The 12397-nt window shown below is 41.8% G+C and overlaps 1 protein-coding gene, 1 long non-coding RNA gene and 1 pseudogene across 5 annotated transcripts in view; 1 reads left to right on the top strand and 2 right to left on the bottom strand.

The window, feature by feature from the left end:
• The window catches only part of C1GALT1 (core 1 synthase, glycoprotein-N-acetylgalactosamine 3-beta-galactosyltransferase 1), a 32691-nt gene extending 25653 nt beyond the window's left edge, over positions 1-7038 (bottom strand). Inside the window, exon 1 of one of the 4 annotated variants that reach the window (XM_087423328.1) lies at positions 6846-7038. In XM_087423328.1, the coding sequence (XP_087279454.1) occupies positions 6846-6852 (7 nt within the window). In that variant the 5' untranslated portion in view covers positions 6853-7038. Of the gene's footprint in view, positions 1-6259; positions 6377-6845 lie in introns of those variants that run through there. The other 3 variants (XM_087423394.1, XM_004431383.3, XM_014788198.2) reach the window with 3 other exon arrangements.
• Positions 7039-7244: 206 nt separating this feature from the next.
• On the top strand, positions 7245-9750 carry LOC147918189 (uncharacterized). Its single transcript, XR_015553146.1, has 3 exons — positions 7245-7907; positions 8220-8289; positions 9397-9750. It is a non-coding gene; the product is annotated as an uncharacterized LOC147918189 (long non-coding RNA).
• Positions 9751-10776: 1026 nt separating this feature from the next.
• Positions 10777-11456, bottom strand: LOC101408740 (nascent polypeptide-associated complex subunit alpha pseudogene; annotated as a pseudogene).
• Between the last annotated feature and the right edge of the window lie 941 nt (positions 11457-12397).

Genomic DNA, 12397 nt, shown 5'->3' with positions numbered 1-12397 from the left:
GTATTGACATAGATATGAGAGAAAACTGGCACTCATGTATTTTTTCCCACAATATACGTATTTACTGTCTTTTGGAAGGGCAATTTGGCAACATCTTTATAAATGTTTAAATAAATATGTCTTGACCCATAATTTCATAATCAGAAATTTTTCTTATGGACACAAACACAAAAGTCTGCAAAGACTTTCTTTCAGCTATAGCCATAAAATGTTTGTTGACGGGGAAATGAAAAATATGGTACATCCATACCACAGAATACTCTGCAGCTGTTAAAAACACTGACCTATATGCGCTAATGAGGAAAATCTCTGCACAACTGGCAGACTACAACTTTTTGTTAATAAGGTGTAGTGGCTACTTTTCAAATCAAAGAAGTGTAAATAAAACAAACAAAACAAACCCAAACTGAAACCACAGACTAAAAAAATATTATATATACACAAAAAAGAGTCTGTTTCTTTCCCATCTCTTATCCCTATTACTCCCCAAAGGTAACTGGTATTGTTTCTTATTTATCCTTGCAAAGAAAAGTAATGCCTATATCAACATATATGTATGTGCATCTTTTAATTTATATCAAAGAGATGATGGTATCTCCATTAGTCTCCACTGTACCCTTTTCACTTATTTTCTTCCATAACACAACCTCATTCATTTTAACAACTGTGTAAGATAAAAGATTTTTTTTTTTGGTTAGGAAGATTGGCCCTGAACTAACATCTATTGCCAACCTTCCTCTTTCTGCTTGAGGAAGCCTGGCCCTGAGCTAACATCTGTGCCAATCCTCCTCTATTTTGCAAGCGGGACACCTCCACAGCATGGTTTAACTAGCGGTGTGTGGATCTGCGCCAGGGATCCGAACCCTCGAACTCTGGGCCGCTGAAGCAGAGCATGCAAACTTAATCACTATGCCACCAGGTCGGCCCCAAAAGATTTATTTTTTAAGACAAACTACTACAGTCTGTATAGTATGATTGCATTTGGCTTTTTAAATGCTTCTGTATACATAAAAAATTCTACAAAGATATATATACAAGATATTTAACAAGGGCTACCTCTAGGAAGTAAGACTGGGTGGCATAGGCAGAAAAGACAAATTTTTTTCACTTTATAACCTTTTGATGTTTTAATTTTTTATCAAGTACACACCCATTCATTTTCTGACAGAAATTAAAGATAGGACGTTTTATCCAGAAAGTGAAATAATACAAGAAAAATCAACGTGCACTAAATTCCCCACATTTGTTACACAATAGGATCTCTTGATCCTTTTCAGACATCTCCAAGTTTTAGACCCACATACACAGTAAACATTTCCACCTGGACCACAGGCATCTCAAATTCAACATGTCCAATAGTGACTCATTACCTTCCTCCCTTAAATCTGTTCATCTTACCTAAATTACTGATAATTACCTAAATCACCAATGGGTTCCTATTTCACATGGAGCCATCTGATTAACTAAACCAGAAATTAGGGAGACAGTCTTACCACTCCCCTTACCCTCACCTCACATCCAATTACCAAATCTTGCCAATTTTATTTCCTAGATATTTTTCTAATCCATCCTCTCCTCTCCATTTCTACTTGTCCTATTTCAGACCCTCCTCAACCTGCTAAGCTACTGCAATATCTAATCTGTCTCCCTGACTCAAGTACCATCTGTCCTCAACTCATCCTCATTCTGTCACCAGAATGACCCATCTAAAATGAAAAGTTGACCACGCCACTCCATGGAACCCCACTGCCTACAAGGCACAAGCTAAGCATCTTTAATTAACACAACATATAAAGGCTCTCCTTAATCTAAACTCTGCCCGGGTTTCCAGCCTCATATTTTGACATTCCATGCCTTATAATTTGTTTCAGTAATCCCGAACTATCTACAGTTCGCTGAATATCCCAATGCAGTAGGCTCCTCAATTCCTACTGTCTTTGCAACGGTCCTCTTCCCTCCATCATCTATGCCCTAACCTCTGTAAGTCCCCTTAAGCCAGTGTTTCAACCTTGGCACAACTGACATCTTGAGCTGGATAATTCTCTGTTGTGGGGGCTGTCCTGTTCACTATAAGATGTTTAGCAGCATGCTTGGCCTCTACTCACTAGACGCCAGTAGCACTCCCCCTAGTTGTGACAATCAAAAAATGTCTCCAGACATTGCCAAATGTCCCGTGGGGGACAAAATCAGCTCCAGTTAAGAACCACTCTACTAACCTGTTAAAACTTAGTTTATCATATATACAAAAAATATCTCAAGAAGAGTATATAAAGACTCGTAACACCAGTTGCCCTGGAGGCAGGCAACTGGGTGACCGAAGTAACTAGAGTGGGAGGAAAAAAGCTTACTTTCACTATAATTCTGTGTGTGTTTAATCTTGTACCTCTTCTAACCTCTTCACTGCTACCACCCTAGTCCAAGTCACTTCCCTTTCTCCCATCCTCTCTCTCTCCCTCTCTCTCTCTCAACTACTGCAATAATCAACTTTTCAACTAATCCTAATCAACTTTTCCCTTTCTTCATCTTTTCCTTCTTCAATCCATTTTACCAGTCCATTTTACCTGAGTGATCCTTTTAAAACTTACATCAAATCATGTCACTCATTTGCTCAAAACCCTCCAGTGTCTTCCCAATCTCATTCAGAGACAAAGCAAAAACCTTAAGATGAACTCACACAATCTGCCATCCTACCCTACTCCTCTTTCTGATCTCTCCTCTTGGTATTTGGTTTTTGTAAATATAAAAAGAACAAATAGCAATTTCATAAACTGAGTCTACTACTATCTATTGCCCTTGCTGTGTTCTAACGCTGGACTCCTTGCTGTTCCTCAAATATGTGAGGCTCTCTGCACTTACTGTTCTCTGTTGGGAACATAACTCACCCCAATACTCACATGGCTCACTCCCCAACTCCTTCAGGCCTTTACTTCTCAGGGGGTCTTCCCTGGCCACCCTATTCTTACCCACAGCACCTATTAACAACCAATATAATACATATTTTACTCACTCATCTTGTTTATTATCTCTTTTTTCCATCTTGATCAGTGGTTCTCAAACCTGCGTCTGCATCAGAATCACCTGAAAGGCTTGTTAATACAGTTTCTGAATCAAGAGGTCTGGGGGTAGGGCCTGAAAAATCTGCATTTCTAACAAGTTCCCAGATGATGTGGATGCTGCAGATCCAGGAACCATATTTTAAGAACCCAATGTTTTAGAATGTAAGCTCCATGAGGACAGAGATTTTTATCTGCCTGTTCACTGCTTTATCTCTACAACCTGGCATACAGTAGGCACTGAGACAGGTAAATGAATTTAGATGTCGTCTACTCTGTTCCCACTGTATCCTCTGATTTGGTCTGTCACATGGTACTAGAAATTTACTGAACACTATAAAAGATAAATTACATGACTGTTATGGGTTAAACTGTCCTCCAAAAAGATTGGAGTTAAAGTACTAACCCCAGTACCTATGAATGTGACCTTATTTGGAAATAGGGTCTTTGCAGATGTAATCAAGTTAAGATGAGGTCATCAGGGTGGACTCTAATCCAATATGACTCGTGCCCTTAGAAAATGGGGAGAACACTATATGAAGACAGAGACACAGAGGGAGACTGCCTTGTGACAACAGAGACAGAGACTGGAGTGATATAGCTGCAAGCCAAAGAACACCAAGCATTGCCAGTGACACAAGAAGCTAAGAGCATGGAACAGATGCTCTGCTACAACCTAGAGAGCATGGCCCTGCCAACATCTTGATTTCACACCTTTGGCCTCCAGAACTGTGAGATGATAAATTTCCATTGTTTTAAATCACACAGTTTGCTGTCCTTTGTTACGGCAGCCCTAGGAAACTCATACAATAACCAAGAATGCAAATGACTACACCAAGCTGTATATAATTTCAAATTCTTCCTATTATCTAACTTACACCAGTTTAAATGTTTTAATATACAACTTTCATTGTAAACTAATCACGTTTCCTGTTCCAGAATCTCCCCAATTTAATATTGCCTCTCTCTGCCCTCAATGTGTCCCTTCAAGGTGCAAGGCAGCTCATACGACAGGTCCTAGATAATTTATTCAGATCTTCTTTTTGGTTTCTCCTACCTTCTCACGTGGTGGTCTAGCGGTTAAGATTCCTGGGCCCAGGTTTGCTTCCTGGTCAAGGAACCACACCATCTGTTGGTTTTCATACTGTGGCGGCTGCATGTTGCTGTGATGCTGAAAGCTATGCCACCAGTATCTCAAATACCAGCAGGGTCACCCATGGTGGACAGGTTTCAGCGGAGCTTCCAGACTAAGACAGGGTAGAAAGAAGGACCCGGCCACCCACTCCCGAAAAAACTGGCCAGGAAAGCCCTAGGTACAGCCTTGGAGCACTGTCTGATACAGCGCTGGAAGGGGAGAGGATGGCACAAAAAGACCCAGCAGGGTTCCGCTGTGCTGTACACCGGGTCACTAGGAGTCAGAACTGACTTGACCACACTAACAACAAACCTTCTTATGGGCTTCCTTATTTCACAAATACCAGCTTATTTATATTTATTTTCTCCAAAGGACACTTCTTATTTTCACGCATTACAGATTTGGGCATGTATTTTCTCCTTGGACATTTCAACCAGTTGCAAAGTGAAAATTTAAGTACACATCAGATACACATTTAGCTTTTAAGATAAAATGCTAACTTCTCTTTTATGAGAAATTCTCCATTGGTTGTTTTTTTCTTCCTTCTTTTAAAAGAATGAATTTTGGGTAAAAGAATTTTGTCACACCTTTCTTTACAACTTTCTAAAGTTTGTACAGTAGCCTCTTTACTCAAATCTCAACAAATCTTCTAAAAGTAAAATGGTTGTACCGGGAAGCTTAAAATTTTAAGTGAATCTTAACTGAATTTCAGCATCAAGTTGTCCATTTTCCATTTAATGTTTGTCTATAGCTGCACTGTCACAAGAATTCCAATGAATAATCATTACACAGACTCTATTTTAAATTACTGTGGTTTATAAAGCTCATAAGCTGTATAATGCTTTTAACACAGTGACAAATCAATATACAAACAGTAAATAGCATATGCTTAAATCACACACTTTTGTATTTCTATGACTAGGTGAACATTAATCCATTATATGTACTCCCAAATAAGTTTGTAATAAAATTCTAAGAATTTCTGGGTACTGAATTTACTTAGAAATACACTAGTATAATCTATACCAAAAAAAAAAGGCATATTTAAGAAAAACCATACCTATCTTTAAATGGGTAGTAACAAATATCTTTTAAATGCTGAATCCTAAATAAAAAGATACAGAAAAACACAAATTCCAGGCAAATTTAAGAGAGACATTTAATAGTTCGCCACTAGTAATGAAACACCATACTCTTTTCCTGTGAAGAATTTTAAATGAGTCATACTTTCCTTACTAAATCACTGTTTTACTTAACATATGGTAAAAAGAGTTAACTGTTTGGTAACTTGAAACTTTATATTCACTTAAATTGTACATCAATATATACCGAGGCTGGCAGAAAATAAATACAGTTTACTATATACAATACTTAGAGCACAGCATCACGTGCATAAGGCTCATTTGACACTTATCTGATAAGGGTGTGGAAAGTTGTCTAAATATCTCCTAAAAACTCAGATTCACACTGTCTAAACTTACACCAGAACTAAACAACTCGAAATCATGCACAACACTTTTCCCTGGCACCCAGGCAGAGCTATGTTCTATGCCAACTTTCAGTAAATGAACATATTTCTGTCCCTTTACACATTGGCCTAATTATTCATTCCGATGCAAAGTTCCAACTTTATAACTAACTTTTAAATTCATAATGAAATCAATTCACAGCTAGCATAATAGTTTCCGTTCTGAAAAGCGTTAAAAGGATATATCACAATATCTATAACGAATTTGGAGAACTAGATCATAAATCTAGTCAACTTTTCCAGAGCGTGTAATGCTTTTGTGTTTATTCTAAAAAATAATAAGGGGAGAGGGTAAGAGCTGGGGAAAAATAAACTCCCACCCCTAAATTACGTTCATCTTTTAAGAGTACCCAATTTATCCAAATTCAAAGCTCTATGGTCAACTTGTCAGCGTCTCCTAATCACATCACACTTGGGGAGGGGGAGGAGAAGAAAAAAACTCTTTTCCTCCTCCTCCACGCAGCAACTGCCCCCAACACACCTGGCTGGCTCATTCTGCCAGAGGCATGGAAATTTTAAAAAATAAATCAGTCATACACAAACCTGATGATCCAAGAAAGCCCGGAGGAAGTCTCCCGGCACTTGTGGAAGGCGCCCGCTCGCCGGGCGCTCGGGCGGCGCGGCAGCCCGGCGGCTCTCGCGGAAGATGCCCACACCTGAGCGCGGGTCGCGCGCGACCCACAGGTCGGAAGCAGCGGGGAGGGCCCGGCGGGCAGGACCGCTAAGTGGTCCGGCCGCGACCCAGGTCGCAGCGCGCGCCTCACCGTCGCCGTCCGGCCGCGGCCAGCGCGCGAGGAGGAGGAGGTGAGGGGCGCGCGAGGGCAAAGCGAAAGGACCCGCGAGGAAGAGGAGCCTACACGTCAACAAGATAGCGGCCCGGTGGGCAGGCGGCCCCAATGGCAGTTCGCAGAGGCTCCGGGAGCAGGAAGTGCCCCGCGCCTCCCTCAGGAGCCGGCGTGTCTCCAGCCCCGGCGGCGACCCCAAGACACCTGTTTGGCCGCGCCCCGGGTTTGGTTCCACCCTCCATGCTCCCGCCCCCCCACCCCCCCAACACACACACTCCGAGAGGGGAGAGCCGGGGAACCGAGACCTTGGACCCGCAGCCTGAGGGCGCCTCCGCCGGCCGTACCTGACATCAGCCGCGGCTCCCTCTCGCCCCTCCTGGGGGGCGGAGAGGGGGACAACACGAGACCGGCGACCTTCGCTCCTCTTGGCAGCCGCAGAAGCGGCTCGTGGCCGCTAGCCGGGGCCGCCCGCTGCCGCCCAGATGATTCCCCGGCAGCAGCGGCGGCGGCGGCGGCCGAGGCGGGCCCAGCGCGCGCTCCCGCCCGCTCGCTCCGCCCCCCCCCGCAGCGCGTCCAGGCCGCGGCCCGCCGACGGCACAGCCTCCACCCAGGGCTCTCCTAGCGCTGACGTCGCCGCCGCCGCACCAGCTCCAGGGAAGGGCGGAGCGAGAGGGGGCAGGGTGGGGCGGAGCTACGGAGACGTACGGGCGCGGGGATTGGCCGTCGAGCGCACGCCCCGCCCTTCTGCGAAGGGGTCTGGGAAGTCGGGTGCTCTATGAGCTGTAGAAGCAGCCCGCTTGCGGCTCCTGAGTGCTGGACGTCGCCTTCCTGGTTCTGCCGTATGGTCTTGCGTTAGCTTCTGGATCTTGAGAGGGACTAAAGCATTGAAGTAGCAGGGACTGAGGCTGGGGGCGCCTTATAGACCTTTGTCTGAGGGGCAGGCTCTAACCCTGCAGGAGTATTTTGGCCTCTAGCCTGCTTTCCGTTCTTTTATTCTCCCTCTTCTCGCCCCTCCCCCCATACTCTCTTTACTCAGTATCTCTCTGGCCTTCACGAAAGGAAACACGGCAAGATGAGGTCTGCGAACGGGTGCTGGGTAACCAGATATGTGAACCAGGAAGGGCTGAAAACCCAGTTAGTGTTACCACAAAGCCTCCTGTAGGCACACGTGATCTTTGGTTCTGTCATTACTTCAGTGCAGTCAGGCAACGGCAGGAAGAGCTTCCTCAAGGCTTTGTAAAAGTCGTCTCTCTTTTAGTTGGCTAAAGGACTTTGAATCCGAAAGCTGTCAGTGGATTAGAGGGCGGAGCCTTCGAGCCACTGAGGCAACCCCACAGCAGTCAGGAGGTGGGGTAAGGTCTTGGCTTTACTGGCGTTAATCATCATCCACAATGCCTGGTTTGAGGGTGAGAAAGCTATCCTTCCTTTAAATGCGCTCCTCAGGCAGTTCTTTAGTGCCTTTTAGCATAGCTGTTAGGAGTGTGGGCTCTGGGCTGTAATCTTGGTCCGTCGGCCAATTAGCTCTGTAACTGTGGCAAGTTACTTAAAATGCCTGGGAGAAATAATAAGCTATGTAAGTTATTGTTATTTTTCCTTTAATTTGTTTAGATTCAGTTCCAGTGTAGTTTGGCATGATATGCTATTAATAGATCCAAAAGAATCTTGCAAAAGAATTTAAACAGATCTAGTGATTCTTATCCAAACCTCTCATTTTTCAGATGAGAAAACTGAGGTCAGAAAGATAAACTGATAGGCCCATGCTAGAAGTGCCAGTATCCTGATGTCCAGGTTAGTACTCTTTCCCTGGCCCATGCCTCCAGGCTTCTCTCTCCCTTACCTCCCTACCTCCATCCTCTTCTCTCTTCCCCAGCCTGTATATAGTTATTGCCTGGCCTAACCCTCTTCCCTTTCACAGCCACTGTAAAACAAGGAAAGAAAGACTCTTCCAGGGGTCACAGTATTCCAAATAGAAAGCAAAACAAAGCAAAAAAACTCAGGCTTCCTTATCTTATTTTAATTTTATTGAAATTTATAATGAATAAGGAATAACATTTTTCCAGTCAGCAAAGATAAGGAATCCTTCCAAGGATAAATTCAGCCACAGCATGTCAAAGAAAATTACTGGAGAGAAGGAATGTTGATATGAACAATACCAGATCAAATCAGCCCCTTCCACCCTTTTGGGTATTTTTGAAAACAGCTATTATTTTCATGAAAATGATACATACTTATTCAAACAAATACCAAAAAATTTGTCCAAATCCCATAATCCAGAGATAGCCATTTTTAAGTTTGTGTTACATTCTTCCAGACATAAAGAATAAAAAACATAGACATATAAATACAATATTTCATAACTGGATCTTACTATGTACACAGTTCTTTTCTCACTGAACGATATATCATGAATAACATCATTTTAAAAAGTTGTAATGTCCATTAAGTGGATGTGCCATCATTTATCTAATCAGTATTCTATTGATTGACATTTATGTTTTTTCCCAAATTTCTAATATTATAAACAACTCGGATGAACTTCTTTATGCATGTACTTTTGCACAACTGTGCAATTATCTCCTTGGACAAATTCCTAGAAGTGACATTAATCTCAGCCAATTCTTCAATGTTATCAACTAGAAAAAGGAAAAGTTGTGGTTACTTCGAAAAATAGACTTTATATGTGGGACTCAAAACAACCAGATTCTCCCATTTGAAACACGGATAAACCTTGGATAGTATGGTTGTCTGTCTGGTGTGGTGTTTCAATAATGTGTGTGAAAACTCTTGGAGCAGAATGATGTGTGCCAACTCTTCTTGGAGAGGGGTGGTAGACACTGCTAGTTGTTTAAACCAATATCCTTTCTTCCTTACTAGTAGAACTCTGATTTTTTTCAGGGCGACAGTATGTGCAGTTAAAAGTATTTACCCAGACTCCTGTAAGCCATGGTTGGCAAGGTGACCCTCAAATGAAATGAAAGTGGATGTTGCCAGGAGAGGCTCAAAGCTTTATGGAAGAAATGTCCTTTTAGTCATGACCTGTACTCATCCTTTTTCTTACCTGGAACAATGAGATGAAGCTGGAGGTGGAGCAGCCATATTTCAACCATAATTACAAAAGCCACACACACTGTTAATAGTGTGGGAAGCCAGAGGTGCCTGGGTTCATGATTGCTTTGGAGGGCCAGCTTACCAGCTCTGGACAGCCTATTTCTGGATTTGTTGTTACGTGAGGAAAAATAAATCCCTCCTATTTAAGGTTTTGTTGTTTGGGTTTTCTTTTATAAGCACTGAATGCAATTCCTAATTGATATAATAAGATAGGAAAAGTCATCATTTATTTAGCAGTAGATGTATAATTTTTTAATAGAGTGACATGAAAATGGGGATACATAATGGAAACAAACAAGCAGCAACAACACAAAACACTCTCTAATATGCTTAGTTTCCCTTTCAATACCCAAATAGTGTCAAAATTAGATTAACAAATCATTTTGTAATGATTAGATTAAATTCTGTAAGTTAAATTTTATTCACTGGTATAGTAGTTTTAAAATATATCCAGAAGTTCTTTGATGCTTCTTCCTTCAAAAGGTAGAGCTTATGTTCCCTCACCTTAAGTTTGGACTATACCTAGTGACTTGTTCTCATGAATAGAATGTAGAAATGACATAGTATGACTTCTTAGGGGAGATTATAAAACATATGCCAATTTTCTTCTTGTTCTCTCCCTGGGGTTGCCTGCTGGGGAAAGATAGTTGTCATGTTAAGGACACTGAGGTGACTTATAAAGAGGCCCACGTTATGAGTAATCGAGGCTTCCAGCCAATAGACAGTGAGGAGCTGAGGACTCCTGAAAACAGCCATGCGAGTGAACTTGAAAGCAGATCCTCTAGCCCTAGTCAAGCCTTCAGATGACTGCATCTGTCATCAACATCTTTACTATACCTCAGGAGAGAGCCTGAGTCAGAACCACTCAGCTAAGCCACTCCCAAATTCCTAGCCCACAGAAACTGTGAGATAAGAAATGTTATTTTAAGCCACTAAGTTTTGGGATCATTTCTTATGCAGCAAATATAACTAATACAGCTGGGGATAACAGAGCCTAGTACAATGCCTGGCACATATGTAGGTGTTTAATTATTTGTTGTTTGAATGAATAAACAATGGAATGAAGTAGAATATATCTTTTTCACTTTTTTTCATCCAACAAGAAGCCATAACTTTATTAATTATAGAAACAGTACAAATTTTAAACCACACTGCAGATACTCTTTTGAAACACCAAAAAAAGGTCCTCATTTTCAGATGGTTACATTGTTAATTCCATAATAGCATTTACAATATTATTACTGTTGTTCTTCAGGGCTCAGATGCCTTTGCTCTTGACACATTTGCTTGTGATGTGACCAATTCTATGTCCTTAACCTCCACATCTATTTCATCAACCTCTTCCTCTTCACTCTCCTCTTGTATAGTTGGAGTCCGTGTGTTTTCTTGAATGTTTGAGACACTTCACCTTGAACTTTCAATGTCTCAACAGCTGCCAGCTGTGCTTGGTAAGCTGAAACCTCGATCTTGGCTTACCCCAAAACTATGTAGGTATCTGAAGCTGGACTCTTGTAGACATCTGGTTTTGTGATGACAAAGAGGATATTCTTAGATTTCCAGATAGTGGCTCTAATAACCCCTGTAACCTGTCGAAGACCCAATTTGGACATAGCCTTCTGTGCCTCCTTTTCATTCCAGCTCTGTTTTGCTTTACTGATTGGTTCTTCGTGGATTTCAGCTGCCGCCACCAGCTGGGCTTGTTGTGTGGTTGCCTGTGTGGAATCCTGTTCCTCGAGCTCTGGTACTGATTCATCACTGTCAGATTCTGTTCCAGACCCTGTCTCAGCCTGGGGCTATGGCAACTCCTGCTCTGTAGCAGGAATGGTTTCTGTGGCTTCACCTGGCATTTTGTGCAAGGAGTGCGGAACCTATCTTTTTCACTTTAAAGAGTAACATACAATGCTGGTATTATCTTTGATCTCTGACACCTGTGTTATATGAAATTTTCTGACGTGATCATAGATCACTTGTGAGTCTTACTGAGATCCTAGCATCAGCAATCCTGGAAGAAACATATAGTGAATAGAGCAATGGAATCCTTGAGACTTGACTAATGCTCCCAGTTTTATCACTGATTAGCTGAGTGGCTCATGGCAAGTCACCTAAGCCCTCTAAATCTCAATTTCCCTACCCATAGATTGGGGAAAATAATCCCAACCTGCCTCAAAAGGCAGTCAATGAAATTATGTGTGACACAGTGTAATTGTAAAGCATTAACATGCTTTTAATTACATTAGGCTCGTGAGGTCTATCTTATTTTATTTTTAAGCAATTATGCATTAAATATTTTAGGTGTGCACACCATGAAGACTTTTCTTCAAGAGATGATAATTTATTACTGATTTTACTGTGTACCTTTGTAAAATATTAGCATCATTCATAGTAAGCAGTTAAGATTTAAGAATATCGCAGGATGCAGTAAGCAATTAAGATTTAAGAGTATGGTGGGATAGTGGGTTATTATATGTCAGATCTCATTTTATTAGCCTGTTGAAAATTTATTGCACTTTGAAAAGAATACATAATTATGACTGGCTCCTTTTTCTTTTCATGGATTAATTTGCAATTGTGGTTGGGTGTGTGCCTCTCTTTGTGGTAACAGTGGTAGTTAAACATATTTAGTAATAAACATTCACTTAACCCATAATTTGGTCTGAGTCTAAGAGTTTATCCTAGAGCAAAATTGCACCCAACAGCAAGAAAATAAATGGTAGAATACTTGTCTTTTTCTTTCAGAAAGGAGGAGTTGGGCTCACAGGGGAAGGCTTTATGCAATGGAACATCAGAG

Source organism: Ceratotherium simum, chromosome 1 (genome assembly GCF_057802395.1).
Source record: "Ceratotherium simum simum isolate JZ-2026a chromosome 1, ASM5780239v1, whole genome shotgun sequence".
NCBI lineage: Eukaryota > Metazoa > Chordata > Mammalia > Perissodactyla > Rhinocerotidae > Ceratotherium > Ceratotherium simum.
This window is presented reverse-complemented; position numbering and strand designations above follow the sequence as displayed.